The following is a 26,587-nucleotide window of genomic DNA, read 5'->3' on the forward strand; positions in this document are numbered from 1 at the left end:
GGGCTGCCCTGTGCAGCCTCCGCGGGCGGAGCTCGGCGGGCGCGGATGGGACTCGCCGCCACGGGCCGGGCCGGGCAGGGCGGGGCTTGGGGCCGGGCACCTCTTGTCCCGTCCCGGCGCGGCTCCCGCCCGGCACACTCCACCCACCCGCGGCTACTTGTGGCCCCTCCACGAGCAGCCGGCATTCCCGTGGTGGGCGGCCGGAGGAGCTGAGCCCGTGCTGGCGATCATGCCGCGGGGCCCCGCGGCGGCGGTGCGGCTGCTGGCGCTGCTGGTGAGTGCGGGGGCACCGCCGCTGGGGTCCGAGGGCGGCCGCCGGGGAGGGGTGTTCCCGTCGGGGCTTGGCGGCCCTCCCAACGCCGGCTGCGTGTGGCTGGGAACGGGTTTTTTCTCTCTTTCTTTGGGAATTATATAAAAGCCATCGCCGTTCGCTGCCTGAAAGCAGGTGGAGGTAGAAAATCCCAACAGGAACGGTGTCTGGGATGGGTGGGGTTGCTGCGGCGGCGGGAGGAACAGGAACGCAGCGAGGAGTTCACATTTTTGCTGTTTTCATGTTCAGTATAGTATCTGTACTAGTAAATTGTGTTTCCCTTTCGAGAGAATAGTGCCAGGAGGGAAGATGAATCAAAAAGTTTGGAAGTCTTTATCGCCTTAGAAAAATTACACAAAATTCGTAACAATCCAGGACACTTCAGGCTTTCTCCTGCCTTCACTATTTTTCAGCCATCAGCCTTAGACCTCCCATCCTAAAAAATACTTTCTCAGGCCAAACGCAACGACTGTGTCGTAACAAACTAACACCAAAATGCTTGGTTTGTTGGATTTGGACGGATGCTTTCTAGTTCTTTCTAGCTGGTTTACGGCAAACTCTTTGTCGTATCTGCGGCATTTTCTTTTGCTTTTCACCTTTCCAGGCTGGCAGAATGCCTGCGGAAGTCGGGCTGCCGCCACTCAGACAAAGGTGAGGCTGGAGGCCAGGCCCTGGGCTGTGCCGGGAGCTGCGGAGCAGCTGGGCAGGAATTAGTAATGGCTTGTTGCTTAGACAGACTAGAAGGTGCAGGGGGTCGGGACCTTGTTCCCCGAGCTCGGTATCCTGCAAGATCAGATTTGTTATCTGGAGACCTGTTGCCTGATAACTTTGATACAGACATACAGTTGTGCACAAGTTGGCCAGCAACAGTTAAACCTGTTTTTTACAGCAAGCTGGTAGTTGGGGTTTGGTTGGAAAATGTTTTTATCCTCGTTTTGTCCAAAAGAATGATGGAAAACATGGAGTGCCACTTGTACAAAAGTTTTTATGTATTCTCTCTTCAATACCTGAAGCCACACCATCGTCTGTTTTGGTGGGCTTGCACTGGTTCAGGATGCTGTTAGTTTTGACTGAAGAACGTTATTTTTCTCAATCCTCATCGTCCTCAGTTTCGGGTAAGGCTGGGGCAGTATATGATGTACTGAGAGTCAACTCAGTTTGGTGCCCAAAAGCCTCATTGTCGGATAGGATATTAGAGTGAATAAAGCTGCCTTAGTTGGCTGATGTCAGAATAGAAAGAGAGTCACTGCTGGGTTTTGAAATTTTGGGGTTTTTTTCCTAATCTGGACATTCATGTGGCAAAAAGTCAAGTTTCTTATTTGAGAGTATTAGAATAGGGTCATTTATTTCTTATGAATCTTAAGAAACTACTGAAAAACAAAACTAGTCTAAAAGAAGTGTCTTCGCAAAGCATCTTCTACCTTAGAAGCATCAAGAATGGTAGGTTCTTCCTCTCCCAGTTTTTCCTGGAAGTATCTCTCAGTGCTCCCTCCCTGCCTGCAGGTTGCATCCTTGTATTGTCATCCCTGGGTACCTCGCAGGGGTTATGGCAGATTTCCCCAGGCGCCTGCCTCTGACCGTTTTCCAGAAATGTTCGGCTGTGCTGAATGGTGATGTGCCCAAAGGGTTGGGCTTGACTTGGAGCACGTCCAGGGCACACACCCAGAGCCATTGGGATGCCGGGCGGGCACGGCTATCGAGGATTATTGGACTGGGAGGTTTCTCAGTCGTTTCTAAAGGAGATGGACACCATGTCTTCAACAGAAGAAGTCTTAGAAAGCTTCCTGCATTTGAGTGAAAGAATAGTTGACAGAGATGTATGATTCTTGCTATGGGAGTAGCAAAATACACTTTTTCTCTGAATGTCTTCCTTAGACTGCACTTCATTGATGTTTGAGATGTTAGACTTAGGCTGGGTATGATGAAATTCAGGCCTGAATATATTAGATCGCTACTGTAACATCAGAGCCAGTAGCAGGTAATTTTCAGAAGTCATAGAAAGAAATTAAATAAAAACCATCACAAAATGATGCAGAGGTGAGCTAATTCAAAGCAACCTAGCTTCTGTTGCCAGCAACACGTTGAAACATGGTAGAAGTATTTACAAGCATCTGTAGATTGATTCAACATTTTAATATTGTTCCAAAATAGAGGGAAAACCCGGCTGTGGTGAGGTCTGAAAGCAGCTTAGAAATATATAAGGTCTAGTATTTTATCCATCCTATTGAACAGAAGTGGTGTGTTACTTTTGATACCAGACTTCAGAAAAAAGTAATCTGTCCATGAGAGACTACAGAACAGCCAAAACAAAATGCAATCGAAAGTCACGAAATCCTGTTTTACGATTTTTTTAAGGGACATTAAAGAACTGGTGTGTGAGAAAAGACAATGAGTAAGATGTTTGGTAAGTTTGCAGATACATGAAGGGTAGAAGAAAAGGGAATTGTGAAAAAAAGGGAATTGCACCATACAATGAGAGCATTGTCAACATGACAAAGAAGGAGATTGGGTTTGAGGTTAAGACAACTCAATATAGGTGTTTAAGTTTCTGTTATGGTAAATGGAGATGCAGTGGATGCTGAGTGCACCTGTCTGGTTGGATCGAATTGTGCTTTTGAAGCAAATCTCAGGAGTATATGAATCGTATCCCTCCTGGGTGAAACCACATTGGGAGATTCATCCATCTGCGTGTAGATGCAGGGATCTGTGGGACCAAGCTAATTCTGGTCTGAAGGATCCATCAAAACATGGGTTGCGTGGTGCTGGGTTCTCTTCATCAAACGCTTTGCTCTACAAATCCTCCTGTGTTAGGTTTTCAAACTGAGCATACTTACAACTAGTAGAGCCCAGAGAGAAATAGATTTGAGCTGGTTTGGGGGCAAGTTGAACAGCGCTCCGATCTCTGTTGATATTGGCTATATTTTTGCTGATCATAATGAAAGTTTAGGCACTTAGCTTTCATTTAGATATGTAAATTAGTGTGCCTTACTCTGAATCTCATGCAAGCAGCAGTATGGTCAACTTGCAAGGAGCTAAAAATTAGGATAACAAAATGAAGATAAAAGTTAACAAAGACTTTTCATCTGTAGGACTATCTAGGCACCCCCTTAGGTTAGTGAGGCTGAGGGATCTCCATCCCTCATTTTTACGAACAGGATAAACAGTTGTCAGGAAGCATTTGAGTGTAGTTTGTCTTTCCCCAGGGCCAGGAGGTGTACTAGTAGATGACCTTGGATGGTCCCCCATGCTTGCTTCTCTAAGGTCTTCACATGTTGTCTTCAACACCAAACTGACTCACAGGAGGTGCAAGCTCCAAATCTCCTAACACACAGCACATGGAAAAGACCACATTTCTAGGCATTACTGTTTCATGGTGTAGCAAATACAGACATGTACCTTCTTGGTTACTCAGTCTTTATAGCTTTACAGCTTAAATCTGAGCTTTGTGTTGGAAATCTGTCCTTTAGTCACTTCCTGACTATAGATGAGCAGGGATTTGGGCAAGAGCAACCTTGCACTCCCTATACATGGCAGTCACTCCCTTCTTTCCCATGCCCTCTTGCCTATTCCTGTTGCTTTCCTGTAGTATTTCATTCCAATTTCATTACTTCAGGCCTCAGACCTTTTTCTTGTAACCATCCAGTTTTCTTCTGACAATGTGTTTCCAGCTCTGTCATCAACAGGTGTCATCAGTAGATGTCTGGTTTTTGAGCCAAGGCTATGTCCCACAGCAAATAACAGAGGTTTCCTACTCTGAGCCATTTAACAGAAGGCAGTTGTAAGATACTAAAAAAAAAGAGGGGGGGAAATTCACATGTTTAATGGGCGCTAAATTCTGACATTTCACTTGCCCTTGAAGAAAATGTCCCTGAAAAGTGCTTTTCCCCCTATTTAAAATTTTTGGAACCTTTGAAAAATTTCAGTAAAAAGGCAGGATCCCTTTATATATTTGTTCTCCTTGTATTTATGCATCTTGTGAATAAAATTGTCATTCTTAAATATTTTTTGTAGATGTCTTCTATGTCCCTTGTGGGGCTACCTGTGGGCTGTGGATTGAATAATACAAGAGCAAAAGTAATTTTTGCTGTCTTAGCATTAATCCAGAATGTTTTGAGGGACATTCGCTACTATGCAAACAAATTGATTTTTACTTATCTTAATGAAAGATTTTCTGTCTATAATGACTAATGGATTTTTTTACACGTTTTTGGTACACATCTCAGTGGAAGATCTGCTTATTCTTGGTCTTCAGACACTTTTGTTTATACTGGGTTCTCAGGTTTCCAATACGAGGAAACTTCTCATCATATGCATCTTGTCCCCATTCAGTGTTGAGGCAGAAGCACTTTTCCCCCCAGTTTACCAGTTAGAGCAACTAAGGATGTTTCTGATGACATCTTGACAGTTATTCACCTTCCAAAAGAGTTGCAGCTTCTGTTGGAAAACCTTGACTATAAAGCAAAATTCTCCTGTCAGTCTTGCTGGTGGAATCTCATTAGTCATGAAAATAAATTTTGAAAATCCATACAATTTATAAAATCAAGTAAGGCTAAGAACATACATGAAAACAGCTTGGTGTGTGAGATCCTGTACCCTTCACAATGCATATCCATTAGGAAACTAACTACTTGATCATTTTTGTCTTCAGAATATATACATTGGAAAAATACCATTTGAAAAACAGTTTTGTTGAACAAGTTGAAACAGAAATCTGCTGTATTGCTCAACACAGTCTGCTGGATTATGTGGGGAAGAGATAACATCTTTAATAAAAAAAAGCTGTCATCAATTCAGTAATCAAGGCTGAGTCAGAGGGAGGAATAGGGAGAGCGCAGTCAACAGACTAGAAACCAGTCAAAGACTGACTTATTTGAGTAGAAAACCACCTTTTCTGAACCTACTTTGCCTTAGGCAGTAGTATGCCTAAAAAAAATCACCTAAGTTGCAAAATATAAGTAGTAATTGTTTTCAGAACGATAACAGTATTTGCTACCTGTGCAAAGCTCAAAAACTTGATTTGTAGGTCTCCCATGTTGTAACAGCCTACTTTTTATTGTTGCTGTTTCCCAATACCTACATTTTTTGCGGTTTGAGGGGTGTTGTTACTTGCAGAGTCTTTGGTGCCTGGAGAGTGGACATAAATGTGGGGTCTCTGATAAGCTGGCTTCTTCCAGCCAGGATTTGTCACCTAACTGAGTCATTCAAGGGTGTGCATAGCTGTCCTGATGCGTGAAGAGGTGGGCAGTCCCAATACTGAACATTGGCCTGTAAGGTTTTGTCAGAGCAAGCACTTTTGCCTTGTTTAAATAAGTGGTGCCATTTTTCCTCCCAGCAAGGTGCTGAGTGGCAGCTGCTTCTGTCACATACACTTCAGCAGATGTTTGGGTTAGTCCTTGCCTTTAAACACTATTTATTCAATTTTTTTCTCTGATGTGATTGGTAACCTGCCACAGCCACAAATCCAAGGTTTGCCCAGAAGAGGGAGCTTCTCCAAAGCGCTGCCGGCAACCAACACTTGATTCCATCAATGGCGCATCCTCATCGTTTCGGACTAGTGAAGCATTGTGCAGGACTAAAAAAGGAGTTGTTTGAAAATTACTGTAAAGTCTGAATTTATTAGAAAAAAATACTAATTGCTTATAACCTGTTTCCTGCTAGGAAAAAGGTGCCAAACTTAATTATTACATAGTTAGAGTGTATGTTTTTAATGTCAATGGTTATGGGTGAATTTTTCAGAAGCTGTTATAGGTAAATAATAAATACTGATTTATAGAGGTCAGAAGCCTTCTTCCTTATGGCTTTGTTGCTCTTACAAAGGAGGTCACACAAGTTAAGTTTTAGTACTACTAAAGTGATATAGAATTAATAATGATTATCATAATTTCCATTGCAGATCTGTTTGAATTATGGAAATGGGCTCTACGTGGAGGTAGGATATAATGGAAAACTTTTTCTTTATCAGTGCCTAAAGAGGGGTTCTCTGAGCAGAGTGTCAAAGCCATGCCTTTCTTCAGTTGATAAATGTCTTGAATTCTACCATTTTCTGAAATGTGAAAGCTGCATAGTGAATAAAGAAATGAAAGCTGAAAAGTAAGTGAATAGATTCCTACATCCATCACACGGAGTGGCTTTGAACTTTGAGAAAATTCCCCTAAACCACTGAATTTGTAGATAGCTTTTTTGAACTCAGTAAATGAAAGCAACCACTATTTTATTGACTGTGTTAATCTGGGAGTCAACAGAGGCAGTAGAGACTAAGGCGGACAAAAGGATGAGGGGTGTCATGCAGAGTGAGAATGAGGGGTGCTTGCACAAGGATAGCAGAGACATTGGGTGGGTTGAGTATACGTGGCCTGCTCTTCCATGCATTCTGTTTCAGAGAGAAGGTTGAATATGCAAGGCAGTATTGGTGGGAAGATAAACATGGTGGTAAGGCAGAATTGGTGGCTCAAAACAGCCTTAGTGCAAAGCTTCTTCCCACATCTGATGACAAGCATTTAAATCTTCCAGAGCAGGTGTATTTTCACCAACCACTGGTCATGGGAACTTGTGCATATATTTAAAGCCTGTCTTACCTAATTCTGCCTTGATGAAAAGACCAGTGTCGTTTTCCTCTTCAGCCAGCTTGAGGACTGTGTAGCTATTAGATTGTGACTCAGGAGGCTGATGCTGCTCCATGATTTTGAAGTTACTAGCTATTGAAAGAGCAAATGTTATTTAGAAGTCTTGGCTACAGCAGCAATAAAGCATTTATCTGAAATGACTAAATGTAATGCTGACATTCCATCTTGTCTTTTCACAGGTTTATAATCGAAATTACAGGAGTGGCGTGTTGTCTCATCCCAACAGCCTAATCAGACAGAAGCGAGAATGGACGGTCCCTCCAGCTTTCATACGGGAGGAAGAGGACAATTCCTATAAGAATCCAATTGCTAGAGTAAGCCCAGAAAAGAGTTAATATGCAATACACATAAAAATAGAGATGAAAATGTAAAATAAGGGTGTGGCTGCCCTAAACACATGCACAACTGTTTTTTTAATTTTAAAAGACTCTTGAATGCCAGCTGAAGATTGAAATATTTCCTTCTTCATCCTTTACTTTTAAAGCCTGATTTGGCTCAGTCTCTCATCTTTTCATAGCCCCATTTTTCATTAAGCTTTTGGGAATGCATTATCTTTGAGTTTTTTCACCCCACCACCCATACTCAGCTGGGGTTTAACTTGGCAAGTGGGTCCCAAATCTGCCGGTGGTGATTGGGCAGAAGGGTGTACATAGAGCATTATTATGTATGCCTAGTCTTTTAGGAAACAGAGCTAGAAATAACCCTTTGTGAGTGATGTGCGCTAGTGTTGAAACCTAAATTCACCACTCCTGGCCATTCAGCATATAAAGTTACTACAGGTGGTAGCAAGCTGTTACCCTCTGCTTGGGTTGCCCCTTGATTGTGATGCTGGCACAATGCACACTTTTCCAGATGTTTTGTATATCTGCTGACAGCAGAGAAAGGGTGTAATCTCTAGTCTCTGCAGCCTTTTCTATGTGTTCATCTCCAGATCTGACATTTTTTCCTCCACCCTATCCCTTCTCCAGTCCTGGTCGTATTTGCTACCTTAGGTCTGACCTCCCAGGTAAACTCCCTGCTCCAGATGTTCCTCATCTCCCTGCACCAAATTCTCAGACAGAACATGCAGCCCCTCCTGCATTCATCTCAAGATCTCCACAGTCAAAGGACAGCAGTGAAATTTGTTAAATATTTTTTTTGTTTGTTCATTACAAGATGGTAAAAATATTTTGTTGCCCTTTTTAATGTGATTTTATTTACTGAGTGCTATTTAATTTGTTATATTCCTTCTAGATACATTCAGATCTTGAAGATACAGGGATAGTAGTAACTTACACTATATCTGGTCAAGGAGTAACAGAACCCCCTTATGGATTATTTGTTATCAATGGAAAGACTGGTGACCTGAACATAACAGGAAGGGTGGACAGAGAGAAGACTCCAGTTCTGCTTGTAAGTTGAAAATTAATTTTTTCTTTACAGGTCCTCCCTCCTGTCCATTTTTTATTTATTTTCTTTAAATGCGTTTGCTTGAAATAATATATATTTCTGGATATTAGTGTGTGTATACCTGTTTGTATTTATAAGCCTATATAATAGGCTTTTATAATACTTAGGGGTTTTTTTATATAATAGATGTATTTCTATTTTGCATATGCATTTATATATGTTACAGTCAGTCACTGGATTTGCTTATTGTTTCTGTCTGTATTGTCAGGTCCGAGGCCACGCACTAGATAAGAATGGGGCAAAACTGGAAGAGCCAATAGATCTCCCAATTAAAGTTGTGGACATAAATGATAATTTCCCAGTGTTTTCGCATGAAATTTTTGTTGGTTCAATTGAAGAATTAAGTGAAACAGGTAACCTTATTTTTAATTTTTTTTCTTTTAGTTTTTCCCAAGATATGCAAGGGGACATGAGAATATGCACTTTGCAGCAGTATATCTGCAATAACAAGGGCACATCGTTTCACTGACATAAGCTAGGTTATCCATGTGTGAATGAAAGTTTTTATTAGGCTAGGCTGTGTTGTTTGATTAAGGGAGAGCATCCCCCTAGGGGCGAGAGAGAACAGTGTTTCCTCTTGTGGCTCCTTTGGTTTGTTGTCAGAGCTACCACAAATCCAGGAACCAGAGTTCTTCAGCAGGAATTGCACAGGAAATGTGATCTGTGTTCTGGCCTAGTAGTCACAGCCTATTTAAGAGGGACTTCACTCTGCCATCCTCATCCAAAGCCCTGCTTTATCTGTGGGCTGGATGAGGTTCTTTGCTGGTAAGCATATAGGGCTGTGCTATAATCATTGAACAACTTAATGGCCAGTTTCTTATTGACATCAGTAAACATAAGAGCAACAGATTATTTTCAAGATGATAAGAAAAGCTGGAATAAAACAACCTAAAAAATACCTGGCAGTGTGTCCACTTCAATGTCACTGTAATCAGAAGAGACAAATTCTTGCCCATCCACTTGGTGAGGTATTGAGTAACCTCAGCAATCTTTCAAGTCAATAGCAGCCATATGTATTGACTCTTGGCATGAATTCCAGCTAATGTTAATGTTTAATAATGTTCAAGTAGAGAAATTAATAGTGCTCTCATGAGAATAATGTGTGAGGGAAATGTAGTTCATTGTTCAAAAGCTTGTACAACTGCTCTGTGTGGTATTTGCATTTTTCTGTCAAAATAATTGAGAGAATTTAACCTGATGTTTAATTTATGCATTGAATTCTACGAGTTAGAGGTGTGTGGATACAATCTTTTTGTTGGCTAGAACATATACTTTTAATGTTTTAAGTTTAGGAACCTTTCTCCAACTTTATGCATTAAATAAATAAAGTCAAGAGCATCAGAAGATTGTGCAGTGTATCTAACAAAATGCTCTTATCTTTGACATTGCAATAAAGGTATTTGTCAGTGCATGGTGGTGTAAACAAGTGGTGTATTTTGCTTGCATTTTCCAGGTACAATTGTAATGAGGATAAATGCAACAGATGCAGATGAGCCGAATAACCTAAATTCCAAAATTGCTTTCAGGATTGTTTCCCAAAGCCCTAGTGCTGCATTCAGCATGGATAAGAATACTGGCGAGGTTCGAGTAGCAAAAATAAACCTTGACAGAGAGGTAAAAATACCCTCCCAGTTTTGATGTTTGTTAGTAATGGTTTTCTGGTGCCCGTCATGTCACCCTCAGCCCTGCCTGCAGGGCAAAGAGCTGGCCCTCTTACCTTTAACTTCTCTTGGGATTAAAGCCTTGTCTGGCTGATGCATGCCGTTCAGGGATTGCAGGAGGAGGTGATGGGATCAAGGCTGTAGTCCCCCCATCACCTCCCTAGCATAGCACCAGCCTGATGGCTGCTGCGTTCTGTCCCTCCCGTGCAGCCAGGGCAGCACTTACACAAAACAAGGCATCATTTCTTTCTGCTGGGGGGTGTATGGCAAAGATAACCTAGATCACCACCTGCAAAGCTGCTGATTGCATCTGCATTTTTGTAGCCTGCTGTGCAAATCGCAGTGCAAAGAGTTAGGATGGGTGCTACTGTGAAACTGCATTGAAAGCCACATATTACCAGTGACACAACCTGGGCTTGCAGAGTTTTCCCTGGCCAGCAGATGGTGATGGGAATGTTAGTTCTGTGGCTGAGGGAAATGTCTCTGCCTCTAGCCATGTCCTAACATGCAGGTGTCACTGGTTGTGTCCCTGTTCATGGCCACTGGAATTTTTTCCTTTGCTGTGTAAGTACAGTCTGACTCTGTGTGGAAGATGGGAAAGTCCCATATCCTTTTCAAAGCCTCAGTTCTACTCCTGCAGAATCTGTCAAGATACTTGTGTGTGAGATTTACTTCTACTGGAGAGGAGTTATAATTGACCATAACAGATATTACCAAAATGTAATAGGGATAATCTAGCAAAGGAAGAATTTTAATCCTTAGCCTGGATTAAGCACCTTTATTTTTTACCATGACAGGCACAAAGTAGCTATTCTTTGGTGGTGGAAGCAAAGGACCGTGGTGGTGAAATAGGTGGGAATGCTGCAACGTGTTCTTTAGAAATCAAGATTTTGGATGTCAATGACAATCTGCCTGTTGTTGAAAGTCATACAGTAAGTAAAATTATCACAGGTTTTACCATGTTCCTATGCTTGCCAGTATCCCATAGTAAGACAATGTGTAAAATCCATTGCACTGGTGAAATGAGGTAAACCGTGATATCTTTTGCAAGAGTGGATTTTTTTTTTTTGGATTACAGTTTGAAGGAAGCATTGAAGAAAACAGAGCAAATGTGGAAATTATGCGAATAAAAGTATTTGACAAAGATGAAGAGTTTTCTGATAACTGGCTGGCAAACTTTACTTTTGTTTCTGGCAATGAAGATGGTTTTTTCCAAATTGTAACAGACACCCAAACAAATGAAGGAATTTTGACTGTTGTGAAAGTAAGTATAGATTTTAGAGAATCTGCTTTAAATAGTGGAATAATTTATCCATCTGCTTTGACAAATTGGGTTTATTCAGTCAATATGTAAAGTTCAGTCAATATGTAAATTATGTGAATACTCCTCCTTTGCCGCATTTTTAATGCATTCAGTAATTCCATGCAAAATAATAATTTTGTCAAGCTTTTCCATTTGCATTCTGTGTGATCTCAAATATATCTAGTCGGGCAGAAGTTCCCTTACCCTTTGGGCAGCAGTACTAACATGCTGTAAACTTTCACGTTTCTGCTGTCCTTGTTGATCTCAGTATAAATTTCTTTATTTCCCCTGGCCGCTGATAATGTTGCAGGCAACACCTGTTCCATGAGCCGTGGGCTACAGACTGTTTTATGAATTTTCATAGGTTGAAATGATGACAAAATTATTTTCCATTAATGAAATGTCTATTTCATAATTTTCACTTTTCTTTAGTCCACAAGAACTGAAGATGCATAGTGCCCTAAGTAGCTTTCTTTATTTCCTACTCAGGTTTCCTTATCTGAAAACTGCTAATTAATTAAAAAAAAAATTGAGCATTATTAAGTGAATGATATTGTTTAAAAAAAAAAAAAACCAACACATAAATTTGGAGGAGCCAAGTAACTGAACATTGATTCACTGAAAGCACAGGCAGAATACATGGATAGGACTCCTTTCACATACCTTAAAGTAACTTAATTCAATAATATAAAGCCATAGCAATGGTGTCATCCATTAAAATTGAGTGACATTAACAGGTTAACAAACTTCCTCCCACTGTAGCATACTTATTGCTTAAATATTACTTAAATATTTACATCCTTATTGCTTAAAAAAGAATGCTATAGTATTATTTAAATATTAAATGTATGCATGTTGTCTAGATATCAGATTCTGACAAATTCTGGGTGGTTTTTTATTATTTTCTTTATTGCTCTAGGAGCTGGATTATGAAAAAATGCAAAGCCTAAACTTGGGTGTTGTTGTTACAAACAAAGCAGAGTTCCACAAGTCGATTAAACCCAGTTACAAAGCAGAAACAATTCCAATCAAAATTAAGGTGATCAATGTGCGGGAAGGCCCTGTGTTTCCTGGTGGCACAAAAATTATTGAAGCAAGTGAGAAACTGCAGATAAAACAGGTTATTGGACAGTATCAAGCCTATGATGAAGACACTGGAAAAATAGCAGAACATATTACGTAAGAATTTTTTTATAACCATCATAAATGACTATGTCAGAAGTTGTATCTTACTGTAAAAATTTGCATGTTGTACTGAAATAATTTCAAAGGCCATAATTTTCTACTAAGGCTAATTCACACCTTAAACATCCTCATCTTCAATATTCTATAATGCAGAAAACAGGTGATATGAAAATCCTTCTTTTGTTGTATATGGTGAGACGTGTTTGGGCTGAAGTTGTCTGTGTTTGCATGATGTGTTTGTCATACCTGTCTACTTTTGAGAGTAGATTTACCAAACTGATTTCATTGTCTCCAGTAAAATTAGGAAGACATATGCAGAAACATTTATCAGTCAGACAGAAAGGGTCTACATGTCTGTGCTTGGGTTTTGAATCATAGCTTTTCAGATAGAATGCTATTTAACCACCACCACAGCCTTTACAATACCTCTAATACAGTTTCTCACGGGTGGCTAATGCACAGCTTTTGCTGGGAGTATGGATGGAGGGGAAGAGGATGGTGACCAGCAGTGCAGCTCCATCTCCTGCTCCAGTCTCACTCCCTAATTATATTTTCTGTAATGTATCCATACCTAAATCTTTGATTTAGAGGGAAAAGCAGCTCTTAACATTCAGGGTAGGTTTATAGTTGTAACCAATTACAGTGGCAGAAGCATCATACCTCAGATTTAGGGATTTGGTCTCTGTTGTAAATGACGAGTAAACATACTGTGAAGCTGCTTTTTCTACTGAACAAAATGATTGTTTTCCTCATTATAAATGTGTCCATCTTCATGTGATTTTCATCAGATACAGGAAAGAAAAAGATGCCGCAAACTGGATCACTGTAGACTCAGTCACAGGTGAAATCCGACTTGCTAAAAATCTTGATTACGAATCACCTCATGTAGTAAATGGTACCTACACTATCACCATGTTGGGTGTAACTACTGGTAAGTTGAGAGGGTTTTGTTTTCACACAAAATGGTTTGTTTGCCTATCTACGAGGGTAGTTGGTTTAACCTACCTATCTCTAAAGTTAGGCACCAAGTGCGGTCTCGGTATTCAAAGGAGAGACACAGGCAAGTCATTTTTTGGAATGGGTTCCCACAGTGTCTGTTTCTCCTGTTTGACTAGATGGAGATGAACTTTCATAAAAGTTTTCAAAAATAGGTCTGATAGGAAAATCTGTTGTCAAGGTAGGAATTGCCAATATCTCAGTATGCCTATCATCAGACTTCATAGTCCTAAGTTTTCTTGAATGCTGAGCAAGAAAGACTCCCTGAGCTTCCTGTGTATCTAAGTAGAATTTTTCATTTATACTCTGCATGTTACTCTGTAACCATATAGGATTTTTTTTTCAAGTTAAAGTAATAAAACAATTTGCCTTCAGAAGAACTTGGTCAATATATTTATTAACATTGGGGATGAATCACTGCTCTCATAAGCTCCAGGAAGATCTCTTTAAACTTACTTCAGCAATGTTGGTGTCTTGGAAAATACTAAGTTTTTTTATTTTAAGATAAATTTTTGTGCACAAATCAGTTTAATTTTTCATATTTTAAAATCCTAGATTCCCCAAAGAAAACAGTCACTGGCACAGTTGTCATTCAAGTTAAAGATGAAAACGATAACTGCCCAGTTATTGTGAACCCTGTGCAGACAGTGTGTTCAGATACAAAACTAGTTGATGTTACAGCTCATGATTTGGATGGTTACCCAAACAGTTATCCCTTCAGCTTTACTGTCATTGATGAGCCACAAGGGACAGCAGAAAAATGGATAATTGCATCTGGAAATGGTAAGAAAATGTATTTTTAATTACTTTCAGTTCTTTGAAGTCCTAAGGTTGTAATTTATTAATTCCAGTCAAACTGACAGTTTGGCTGAGTCAGACCGAAAAAACAACCCTATATATGGAGTTAGGCATTAAGAACATCGTTTGCATTCTGCTCCCTTCTCTCTAAAGGTTATAAAAGCCCAGTCATGGCCTTTGGACTGTGTTGATTCCCTCAGCTGGACTATCTTTGCCTGGCTTGATGCACCATGTGTGGTGACCAGGATTTCATGAATAATGCTGGAATCAAGCTATCCCCATCTTCTCACGAAAAACATGCAGTGATGCATTATCTGGGCATAGACGACAAGCTGTCCAGGAGCCAGCAGTGTGTCCTTGTGGCCAAAAGGGTCGATGGTGTCCTGGGGTGCATTAGGAACAGCATTGCCAGCAGGTTGAGGGAGGTGATCCTGCCCCTCCTCTCAGCCCTTGTGAGGCACGTCGGGAGTGCTGTGTCCAGTTCTGGCTCCTTGATGTAGGAGAGACACAGAGCTCCTGGAGCATCCAGCAGAGGGCAACAAAGATAATTAAGGGGTTGGAGCATCTCTCTTATGAGGACAGGCTGAGTGAGCTGGGCCTGTTCAGCCTTGAGAAGAGACAACTGAGAGGAGACCTAATCTATAAGTATCTGATGAAGGGAGGGTGCTGAGAGGATGGAGCCAAAGTCTTCTCGGTGGTGCCAAGCAATAGGACAAGAGGCAATGGGCAGAAACTGAGGCACAGGAAGTTCCACCTGAATACAAGGAAGAACTTCTTTACAGTGCAGTAACTGTGCACTGGAACAGTTTGCCCAGAGAGCTTGTGGAGTCTCCCTCACTGGGGATATTCAAGAACTGTCTGGATGTTATCCTGTGCCATGTGCTGTAGGATGACCCTGCCTGAGCAGGAAGGTTGGACTAGATGCCCCACTGGGGTCCCTCCCAGCCTTAATCATTCTGTGATCTTCTGCCTAGTTAGTCCTTGACATGACACAGCCACAGGAGCAGGTGTTTTGTTGGCTCCTGATCTCTGTCTGTGGCCTACAACACATTAATCTCCTCAAGACTGAAGCTGCTTTTTTGTGAGTTCAGCCTTTATCTATCCAGATGATGTGGCTGATGCTATACAGGTGACCGGGCTGTCTTCCATGTGAAGTCTCTGGTTGTGTGAAACATCACAATTGTCTGAGGCTGTAGGTGAGCATGGCTGCCCACTTACCACCATAAATTACTTGATAAAAACACATATACTGTAGCAGCAGCTAATTAAACTTAATTCCATTGCATTGGCTGGGCTTAACTGGAGGGGGTTTGTTGGAAGACTGTAGCAGCTATATTTTAGTTAGTTTACAGGAGTCAATTTTCTCTCTGCTCACTTGTTGTCTTTTTTTTTTAACCTCTCCCCACTCCTGCCTCAGACACCAGCATACAGCTGGTACCACAAAACCTGAAGCCAGGCAGAACGGAAGTTCCCATGCTAATTAAAGACTTCCAAGGGGTCAGCTGTGCTGTGCCACAGTCACTGCAGCTGACTGTTTGTGAGTGTGCAGATGATGGAGTATGCCAAGAGAAGTTTATTGGCGCGAAGTCGGTGGGTCTGGGACCAGCAGCGGTTGCACTAATCATCTTGGCGTTTTTACTTCTGCTGCGTAAGTAATTCTTTCGTATTATCTCAGAAGCACTGTAAATGTGGTCTGCAAAGCATCAGGAAAGAAACAGTCCAGCTCCCAGGTTTTAGCATCTTGATACATTCTGTGTAAATTCCTAGTCTTGTGTGAAGTCATGGCAGATCCCCAAATAATTTTGGTAATATCAGCATTTCACCCTCAAAGGATTTCAAGCTGTGCATTTTAAAATTGATGTGAACAACATTTAATATTTGTTTATGGTGCTGTAAATAACAGGTGGCGAAGCAGTGGGGAATGCTTTTGGTATTCCCACATGTCCCCAGGTGAACCCTAGCTCTTGTTACTCAAACCACAGCACATTCTCCACTCTCTTTTCTGTCACTGCAGGTTCACTGCCTTGCTCAGAGCAGCATGTGACATTGTTCTTTGGTGAGATAAAATAGAAGAGAAATAAGAGAAGAATATTTGTAGTTATGGTATGGCCAGGTGTAGCAGTGCTGCATTTAAACTCCCAATAGTTTATTGCTTGTGCTGGCAGCAATCTAACTGTGATAAAACAAAGTTCATGCCACAGGAATAATCTCTGTTTCTGAAACTGGATTATTTTGAGTCCCCCAGGCAATGCTCTAGGCATGTCAAGGGAGTGGTGAGGTGGAATTTACATGACACCATGTCGTTATCTAGTAGTAAAAGAAGAGGAGGAGTTAGAAATGCTGAGGTTGTACAGTGATAGCCAGGGCTTGGATTTGGTATATGAGATCTTTGATAGAAGCATAACTACATACATGTGTGGTCATCTGCAAGATTCAGGCCCTGACGTGTTTTCAGTTTGCTCTCCAGAAAACTGGCCTGGCATATGCTTCTAGGAAATGCCTTGACTATATGGGAACCTGTCTTCAGTCTTGTCAGCCCTCATGCTGATCACTAGCTCATTGAAAATACATTTGGGTATGGGAGCTGACCAAACTTAACAGTGGCTGTTAGTATTCTTAGGCCCTAATAATCACATAGTTAATGGCTACCTTCTGTTTCCCTGTAGTTGTTCCACTGTTACTGCTGCTGTGTCCTGGTGGCTTGGGAGCAAAGGGATTCGGTGGAGCAAAGACATTTGCTGACATACCAGACCACAGCGAAGCGATGTTGCGTGAGTGGAACAGTGAAGGAGCAGCTCCGGAGGAGAAGGCATGTATCCCTAATAGCCTTTCTCTTTGATTTCTATCCCAGTGTTCACTTTGGCACTTGAGGCCTTTTCCACGCTACAGGTGGATATTTCAAAGCTCTACAACAGATATTAGCAACACATGAAAATTAATTAAAATTAACCCTGTGAGGCTCAGTGAAGGATGTGTGGGAGATGTCTTCCACCAGCAGCTGTAGGAAAAAGCAACCATAGCATTTAAATCCCAAAGTATAGGGAAAGCAGTCAAGCAAATGTTGATCATATCTGAGCAGAAGACAGGACTGTAGGAAAAGCATTGAACCAATAGAGAGTGAAACATTTTCATTTGCAAGCCTGGAATGCTCTGCACCCCTTTGGGAGCAAGGTAAAGCAGCAAAGTAATGGGTTGTAATGCTGAGTTTCCCTTCATTGGTTTAAAGTTTCGGACTGTTTTAAATTACTTCCCTATTTTAAGCAGAGGAAATTCCTTATTAAAAAAGAAAAAGGCAGAAAAAGGTGCAAATCTGCAGAGGGAACAATAAATGCCAAGAGAAGTTTGCCCTTTATTGTTATGCTACAAAACAAGGTTTTCAAAAAAAGGGCATGACACTGACATGCTTTTGCACAATAACAGAAACAGAAGGTAAAAGACTTTGATTTAGGGCCAATGCTCACTGCTCACACCAAATTCTTGTTAAAAGATAATTAACAGGGAAGCCAAACTGCTAGAAAAAAAGAAAGGGCCAGGCAGTGCATACTTCCGCATTTTGTGTCTGAGGAAAACTGGGCAGTTTTTCTTGGAACAGCTGAGCTCCCTAGAGTTTTGCAAGCCTTTTTTTAGTGGGTTTTTTGTTTGGTATTTTTTTTTTTCATTTTCAATCCTCTGAATTTCAAGTGAACAATGATCTATAGAAACATTTCCATGAACCTTCTTGGCAGTACGTTTGTGGAAGCTGCACCTTGTTTTAGGAGGCCTTTTACTCTTTGCAGCAACATGTACAAGTGCAAATTCAAACAAGTTGTAGGACAGCACCCTCCCCGTTCCCACCCAGCCCCACTGCTGGTTTGGTGAGTTCCATGTGCTACACAGCGAAGCTTTCATGTCACATTTTAATTTGTCTTACTTATGTAGCCAGTGCTAAGCTTCATTCCACCCACTGCGCTTGGGAACTTGAGAGGAGCAACAACAGCAGCAGCAGCCGGAGCAGCTGGAGCAGCAGCGGCAGCAGGAATGAGTGGAGAAACTGTAGTAGGAGCAGGTAGCTCTGCCTCTCACGTAGGAGAGCATCACAGCACTATTACTAGGGAAAGATGGGAAGAGCAAAGGCGTCTTCTTTCTGGTGCCAACTATGGAGCCATGGCAGCTGGAGCGGCTGAAGGCATGACAGGTACAGACAGCAGGACAGTTGTGTCTGGAGGAGGAGTTGCTGTGGGAGCAGCAGGAGCCATGAATGAAGAATTCTTAAGAGACTACTTCAACGACGTAAGCATATGACCCAAAAATAACAGTATTTTGGTGTTTACACTTAGTCTTGTGAAATATCGTTCATGTTTTGACAAACAGATGAGTAGATAAGTAGGTATAAACAGTCCTGGTATTGTGCATATGCAGTAAGGGGGCATTAAGGATTTTTGGATTAGCCACACATGTGGGACTTGGAGTGTGACAATGCTCAGTCTTGTAGCACTGAGTGCTTGCAAGGTGTCACACAAATAGACCTTTCTCTCAAGGAAGGAATTTGGGGTGGGATCCAGAATATTCAGCAATAGCAAAGGAGCGCCTTGCCCAGGAAAAAGCCCTGAGAAGGACTCTGTGATCTAAATCTTCGGGACTTAAGCACACTAAACTGGTCTCTAGGGAGGTACCTGTGACTCATCATGAGTCACAGCTACGGAACAAAGTAGTCAGCTACAGAGCAAGTTTTACTATGGAGCAAGTTTTTGAGAGATAAGGTGAAGATGTCACACCAATGGGTGGGGCTGTATTTTCAAAGTAGCTGATGTAGTAAGTGATGCTGACTTGTCTGTTTGCCCAGCAGCCTGGGTAAAGGGCCATTCATCCAAAGTGTATGAGGCACATGTTGCAATCCCCTTTCTTTTTTTTTTTTTTTACTGACCTAATCGTTGGCCAGTAGGTTGTTCCTACTTGTAGCTATTTCTCTTCTCATTATGCACATCATTAGTCCTTTGGCTGGTGAGCTCATTGTAATGAAAGTTTGGCTTCCATGCGCCATCACCTGTACAAACAAAACATCTTCACACCCTACAGCTGGCAGCTGATGCAGTTTTGCAGGGGAGTAGCTGTGCGGATTTGAGTCACCACCTCAGGCCAGGGAAGGATTTGAGCTTTAGGTACTTGTATGTCTCAGAGTGCTCTAGCTACTGGTCTTCTGGGTGAACAGATGCAACAGTAGGAATCTATTTTTCTTCCACTCTTTGTGACATACTTTAATCATAACTGCCTGATTAAGTCTGAAGGAGGGAAATCATACTCAGTATCCATACAACTTCTGGGAGACTAAAATATCTCAGATTACAGGGATGAGGAAACAGATAAGTAACCAAACCAAATAGTTTCAGATGCTGATTTTTGTGGCAGAATTTTGGATTATGTGCGTACTTCCAGGATCAAATGCAGTTAAACATGCAGAGTCAATTTGGGTCTGGCTATATACCACATTACACAGATGCCTGATCTAATTTGCAATCCAGAACTTCAAATGTGGCAGAAAGGTGGTTCTGAGCGCAAGCCAGAAGCCATATTAGATAAAGCTGGTTCAGCAGGCCCAGAGAATTTGGGTGCCTTCACTTTTGGAGCTGGAGCTGATGCAAGCACATACACAGATATTTGTGCCAGCACTGCAGCAGCTCCATGGCAGATGCTGCTTTCAGATTGAGCTGACCCTGTAGCCAGAACTTGTGAGGCCTCTTTTGCCAGATGACCTGCATAGAGCCTAAGAATTTACATGATGGACTATGCGTCCATACTTCACCAATCCATTAAACTTTTTGATTTGTTTCCTGTTGGGCATCTTGGGTGTGATCCTGTAGGCTGCACTAGTGAAAAGGGCCACGGTAGGTGATAACATGTCAGCATGTGCTCATTAAATGTTTGTTTAAATGTTAGGATACTCTCAGAAATGGTCTTGGCATTCTCCCACAAAAACCTTGTTAGAGGTGAAGTTCATTCACTGAACTAAAACTAGAACAATTTTTGTGAATATGGAGCAGTATCACAAATGGCACATTTACTGGAAGGAACAGTAGCATGTGGCGATGGTATCCAAGGTTTTAAATTTAATCTCAGATTCTTCTTCTCATCAAGTGTACTGTCAAGTTCAGACTAGTTTTGAAAAAGAAAAAAAAAAACGTTAGGTACAACCCTCACTTGGTTGACAGTTTCTGTGGGTTCAGTTAAATTTATTTCAACCTTTTTGACCAAGCATTTCTGCTTTTTCAAAATTACTAAGTCTAGAGCTGGCATTAATGAACTTTTGCTTGCTTTTGTTTTCTGTCTGCAGAAAGCTGTCTCTTTTGCGGATGAAGATGAAGAGCAAGCTGCAAAAGACTGTCTCCTGATTTATTCCCAGGGAGAATCAGGCTCCCCTCACGGCTCTGTCGGCTGCTGCAGCTTTATTGAGGGGGATCTTGATGACCATTTTCTTGATGATTTAGGAGACAAGTTTAAGACTCTAGCAGAAATATGTATAGGCAGACAGATCAACCTGAAAGACGGTGGCTCCAAGAATGAATCAGGTTTTGGTCTCAGTGAAGCAAAGTCGCAGTTCTTAGATCAGCAAAATGCTTCCAGCTCTGAACAAGCCTTTGCCTCAGGCAGTCATTTCCAATCCATCCCACCCATGCACACAGGCAGTAGCACAGGAGAAAGCACCCTGTCCAAGGAGGTGGTCACAGAAACAACCTTTTCATCATCCCATTCTGGGCAGTACAATGGCCTGCACCTTCCCACAGGCCATGCGGAGACCAATGTCACCATGACAGAAACATCCTATTCTGGGGGGGCTCCTGCCCACTCGGCCACTGTGTTTTTAGACCCCCAGTGTAAGGAGAACGTAGTGGTGACAGAGAGAGTGCTGGCACCTGCATCGAGCATTCAGGGGATGGTGAAAATCCCTGATTTGCCGCATGGAAGTAACATGGTGGTTACAGAGAGGATGGTGAAGTCGGCAGGTGTGGGGCCAGGAACCCTGACAGTTCAGGATCTTCCTGACTCCCAGTACGTCGTGGTGAGGGAGCGAGAGAGGGTGCTTGTGCCCGCTGCCGAGCAGGGCTTGCTCAGCTTCCCCACTTCGACAGAGGAACGCAGCACGGCGCTGAATGAAAGGGTGGTGACAGCCTCGAGGCTGCAGAGCAGAGCTGAACAGGCAACAGGTGCCAGCTCAGGAAGGCAAGAGCACGTGCTGATCACAGACTCCCCGCTTGATCTGATGGGCTCTGACTTACAAGGGCCACCTCCTGCCAGTGCCACACTGAGCAAGTCTTCCAGGGTCACCAAATACAGCACAGTGCAGTACTCTCGCTCATAGCCTGGCTCCTTGTGGGGGTGGCAGTGTCCCGCACCCTTCTGTCTGCATGCATCCTCAGGCTTTTCCATGAGATCCAAATTTGCTGGAGCTTTCAGAATGACATGTACTCATTTGCACTAGTTTGTATAAATATGGATTATATGACCAGGAAGTAAGTAAGGAAATTTGGTGTTATGTTACATTGGCAGGCATGCTTTTGAAGTGGAAAGATGTGGGAAATACATTTTTTTTTTCCTGGTTTGCTATTTTTGTTTTTGCTTTTTATTATACAGATAGTGTAACAATGCCACATAAGCAGAGCTGCATAATTGTGGGACAACAGGAAAAAAGTCCCAAATCTAGTGAAAGATAGTAGCCTGCAAAGCACAGGTTAGGTTTTTGAACTGCTATTGAGTGTTTCTGAAGTCCTCCTGTAAGGGGAATCAGTTTCTCATTGTGTGTTTGCCATTGTGTTGTGGGCCATGGTAGCTCCTCCTGAGCCTTGCTAGGAAACCTTCCTGAGAAGCCAAGGCCACCAAAGCTAGTGTGTCTTCAGGGCAGTGGTGTGTTGATCTCCTGAAGGGATGTCACAATTTCAGGTTATGAGAATTTGTAACTTAAGCAATCAATACTTGCATGTTACCACAGCAGTTAAAGAGAGCAAGTAGCAAAAATGCTGAGAACTGCAATTCTTTTGTCACTTCATTGTAAAAATTCCATTATTTGGTGTGGGTCTACGCTGACCTGGACAAGTAAGCATTTCATCATGTACATTTTCCACTTTATTTAACTTATGAGAAACAGCCAAGACCTAACCTTAACTTTAGAGCCAGAGATTTAGTCAGTAGCTTTGCCAGGAAAGTTTATGGCCCTTAGACATCTGTAGGATCTGATTTACAGGTGCAGTTAAGTATTTGCAATCATGTCTGTGAACTCACAGACAGAGAAATCAGCCTGGTGTGTGTGAGGTTCTACTGGTTTCAGTACCAGAGCTTGAGTGGCTGGTACAGTGCTGTGTAATGGCAGCTTTCCTTGGCTGTGACGACAACTCAAGGGGAAGCTCCCTTTAGCTCTGCAACATTTAAGTTTACTTTGCTTTCCTTGAAGTTTATGTGGTAAAAGCAGGAGACACTGCACTGTTTGGCAGTATGTATATATGCACATGTAAATATCTGTATGCCATTTGGAACATTCTGAAGTTAATTTTATACAGGAAAAGCTGTCATACACTCCTTATGTTTTCTCAGAGTAGAAGTATTTTTGATGAGGTATTGGTACCGTATTTATCTCATACCTGTGAAATCAGCAAGTTGGTCATAAGGTAATGCAAAGCCTGTGGACCTGCAGAGCTTCCAGGTTGTCTCCATCTCCTGGAGTGTTCCTGCAGCTGCAGTATTGTGTTTTCCACTGATGTGTTCTGCCTTTGACTGGAAATGCTCTCAGTGTGTTTCATTTTACTAATAGTCAAAGTTGCTTCAAAAACATAAATAAACAAACTAGGAACCATGGCTATGCTCAACCATGACAGATGGGCCATTACATTAATTACATTTCCAAACATATCAGACTACTTGCTTGCGTGGACCTATTGGTCATTTGTCTTTTACACTACATTTTAAAATATGTGTATTTACTTCTAAGCAAGCCTGCAATTCTAAGTGGTCACCACTTTTATGACTTTCTAATAGAGTATCTTTGTGGGTTTATGCAATCTTAAAATAAAGAACTCTACTGTATTTTTTATTTCTTCATTCAAACAGCTACCCCAGTGAAAACATTGGCTTTCCTACTGCAAATAAAGAGTTTAAAGATAGAATGAGGACTGGGATTTCCCAAACAGCTTCAAGGAATATCTGAAAGGTGCAGATGTAAAAAAAGTTGGTGCACTGCTAACACTTAAAGATTCTGACAAAAATGTGAAATCTGCCTTGCAGTTAGGTGCTCTAAATTCTGTAATAACTTGATGCAGAATCCCCTCCACAGATTTACTGGGCTTTGAGTCAAACCCTTCTAATCAGTTTTTGCTTCCAGACAACATGGCATAAAATAGCCTCGGTTTTATAACGTGTTGAACATGCAGTTGTTAACATCCAGAAGATGTAAGAGTCAGGATAGTGTCACAGAAATCCTGACTTCCCTGTGTAATGTTTGTATATAAACTTCTTTCACAGATCTGCTTGTGCTGTAAAGAGTCTATTTGAATAGATTCATTACGAGTGAGTCTCCATTATTTGAGGTACTCTTGTACCAAGGCTTCAGCTGCTATCAGCATATCAGCATGTGTTAATGCTGGCAGAGCATCCATCAGATTAAGGCAGTCACTTCTAATGGAGCTGTGTTTTGTAAACAATAGTGACTGGTGGGAGGAATGTACAGACCCAAATTAATGGAAGGTCCTGGTTAGCATCTGACTACTAGATAACCCTGAGAGGGGGACTATCCCCAGACACTTATCTTTGTGAGAGATGCCTTGTTGTGACTTCAAAAGGAAAAGCAAAGTCTGTAATTTTCTTATCTAAGACTAATAGAGCACAGTTATGCTGAAATGCCAGCATGACAGGGATTATACTCATGCTGCCCTTCTGTGATTTATGTTACCTGTGAATTCTTGCTGAGTATCTTGGACTCCATGGGTATGAACCAGCCTGCCACAACAACGGTGCAGCCTGTGTCCTGCATACTCACAAGGAAGTATTTCTGTGTCATCTCTCAGTGTATACTTGGAGCTAGGTTAGACTTCACAAGACAGTACAATCTTTTCCAGGCTCCCTTCTTTCCTGGGAATTTGACCATAGTCCACCATCAAAGGTTTAAGGCTGGTCAGGGTTATCAGCAGTAAATCAGTTTTTAAAAAGTTAAGTAAATCAGCTGCTATCCCTAGGAGAGTGATGGTTAGTGTTTATGGCCTTGAGGCATCCCAAAAATGCATCCTCCTTCAGCATGCACTGCAGTAACAGAGCTAGTGGTGTTGGCTGTCTCCACTGCTGGCCCCTTCTCCTTCCTAGTGGCCTTTGAATTCCAGTGAACTCAGAGTGCATTGACAGCCATCTGTACTTCTTACCTTATGGGCAGGAAGGTTGGCCTCTGCCTGCTGCTAGTGCAGGCTATCAAACATGTAGAGCATGCATGGTTTCAAGGTAGCTTTTCAAGGCCCAAGCACATGGAAAAGCAAGGCATTGAGGGTTACTGAACACAGAGAAATGGCTTCCAGACATGGCAAAAGCTGAGAGCCCTGTTATGAAAACCTTCCACAGACATCTTTGTGTGGCTGCTGCAGATGGGATACTGGGTGACAAGGACTTTTGGTGTGATCCAGGAGAGGCTTGATGTCAAGTTATGAGGCAAAATGATGGGTTGTGACCGGATGAGGAGAAATGATGTTCTGCTTTCCCTGCAGAGAGAGCAATCACTGAATAAAAAACCAATGTGGGGCAGGGCCCTGATTGCCTAATAAGCCATGCCCAGTGCCCCAACCTTCCGCTGTGACTAGTGAGTCACTGCAGGAAACAACTGCATAAATGTAGCACATTGTGACTCTTGAACCAACAAAGCAGTGGCAGCCACCAGCTCCCAGTTTCTCCTTGTGGCCTCACCTCAGGAGCCAGCCCTGCAGGTGGTCAGGTCTCCCAGGCACATCATATTGCTCAGTACCCTGGCAGCCAAAAATCAGATGCAGAGCTGGACACCTGTTCCCTGTTGTGTGGGGGTGGTATGTGGGGAAATTATCCTCATTTTTACAGCTACCTGTTCATGGAGCCACGGAGGCTATAATGAAAGGGGGCATGGCAGCGGGGGCCACAGCTGAAAATGGCATTTTTATGTAATTCTAAGCAAATGTTTTTACATGCCAAGTGGTGAGAGAACTTCCAACATTACCTTGTATTAGATAGGGAAGCCCAGGGCCAGACGGATTCACACTGTGCAAATGTGCCCTCTATTTACTTATTTTCTGTTAGATACTGACATGTACAGCACTGGTTTTAAAATTGCCCTGAAACTCATTTCCTTGAAATATATAACAGAAAGCACCTTCAGCCATATGGTAGGAGTGCATCCAGATCCATGTGGATGTGCTGGGGGAAAACCACATGGCAAAGTTTGTTCTACTGGGTGCAGGGGAAGCAGGAGGGTTTATGGCCTCCCTGTCTCAGCTCCCAGCCGGTTTCTGACCTACGTTTCAAATGTTTCATCAAACTATTTCTCTTAGATCTGTTATCTGTTACTTGCTAGAACAAATAGAACTCAGAGATAACACCTCACAATGATTACACAACAAACAGCATTGATTCCCTGGCTAATGATTATCCAAGATCTTTGGAGTGTAGCTAAAGTTTAAACCCTGGGGGAGAGCAGGAGTTTGAGCAGACAGTGCTGGTACTAGCTGATGTATCCAGCCTTGTATCCAGCCTCCCAAACAGCTGTGGGACATGGGATGGTGGCAGACACTGAGCTGGGGGGAGTAGCTGAGTGGCAGTGGCACGGCACTGTGCAGCAGGAAGGCACAAACCCTGGGCTGAGTACCAGCAGCAGAGCTGACATAGCCCAGGACAACCTTCATCCCAGCTGGGTGCCTTTACCACCTTCTCTTGCCACCCACTCTGGTCAAGCTGGTGCCTTCCTTGCTTCCCTAGATTTCTTCCCCTCATAAAAAGCTCCCAGCACTGCCTTCCTACGTAAGCCAGATTTACTTCTTTAATATTATTACTATTACCCCCTAAGTATTACCAATTACTTCTTTCTTGAAAATAAGACTAAAAGCAAAGCTTCCAAGTAAAAGGAATTATGTACTTACAGCGTCAGCTTTTAAATGGAGCCAAATCGCATCTCCCAGGTGATGCCTCTCACCTGATCTATCCCACACCTGTCAGTGACACAGCTGTACTGATGGGCAGATTTGCCCTGTGTGCCCTGTTTTGTTATTTATCATCCTGTGTTACACTTCTGTAATCA

At 42.3% G+C, this 26,587-nt stretch overlaps 1 protein-coding gene across 1 annotated transcript; it reads left to right on the forward strand.

Annotated features, from left to right (window-relative positions):
* Window positions 1–88: 88 nt before the first annotated feature.
* Window positions 89–23,843, forward strand: LOC116451081 (desmoglein-2-like). Its single transcript, XM_032124220.1, has 15 exons — window positions 89–274; window positions 6,204–6,239; window positions 7,113–7,247; window positions 8,167–8,325; window positions 8,591–8,735; window positions 9,836–9,996; window positions 10,841–10,975; window positions 11,122–11,307; window positions 12,266–12,525; window positions 13,320–13,462; window positions 14,083–14,310; window positions 15,743–15,973; window positions 16,992–17,134; window positions 18,244–18,594; window positions 20,633–23,843. Exons 1-15 carry the CDS (start codon window positions 230–232, stop codon window positions 21,656–21,658), a joined length of 3,384 nt encoding a protein of 1,127 aa, XP_031980111.1. The 5' UTR covers window positions 89–229; the 3' UTR covers window positions 21,659–23,843.
* The last annotated feature ends 2,744 nt before the right edge of the window (window positions 23,844–26,587 follow it).

This window comes from Corvus moneduloides, chromosome 1, assembly GCF_009650955.1.
Source record: "Corvus moneduloides isolate bCorMon1 chromosome 1, bCorMon1.pri, whole genome shotgun sequence".
NCBI lineage: Eukaryota > Metazoa > Chordata > Aves > Passeriformes > Corvidae > Corvus > Corvus moneduloides.

Coding starts and splice junctions, on each gene's coding strand:
- LOC116451081 (XM_032124220.1), top strand. CDS start 230: ATGCCGCGGGGCCCCGCGGCGGCGGTGCGGCTGCTGGCGCTGCTG. Junction 6,240..7,112: donor GAAATGGGCTCTACGTGGAG/GTAGGATATAAT, acceptor GTCTTTTCACAG/GTTTATAATCGAAATTACAG. Junction 8,326..8,590: donor AGAAGACTCCAGTTCTGCTT/GTAAGTTGAAAA, acceptor CTGTATTGTCAG/GTCCGAGGCCACGCACTAGA.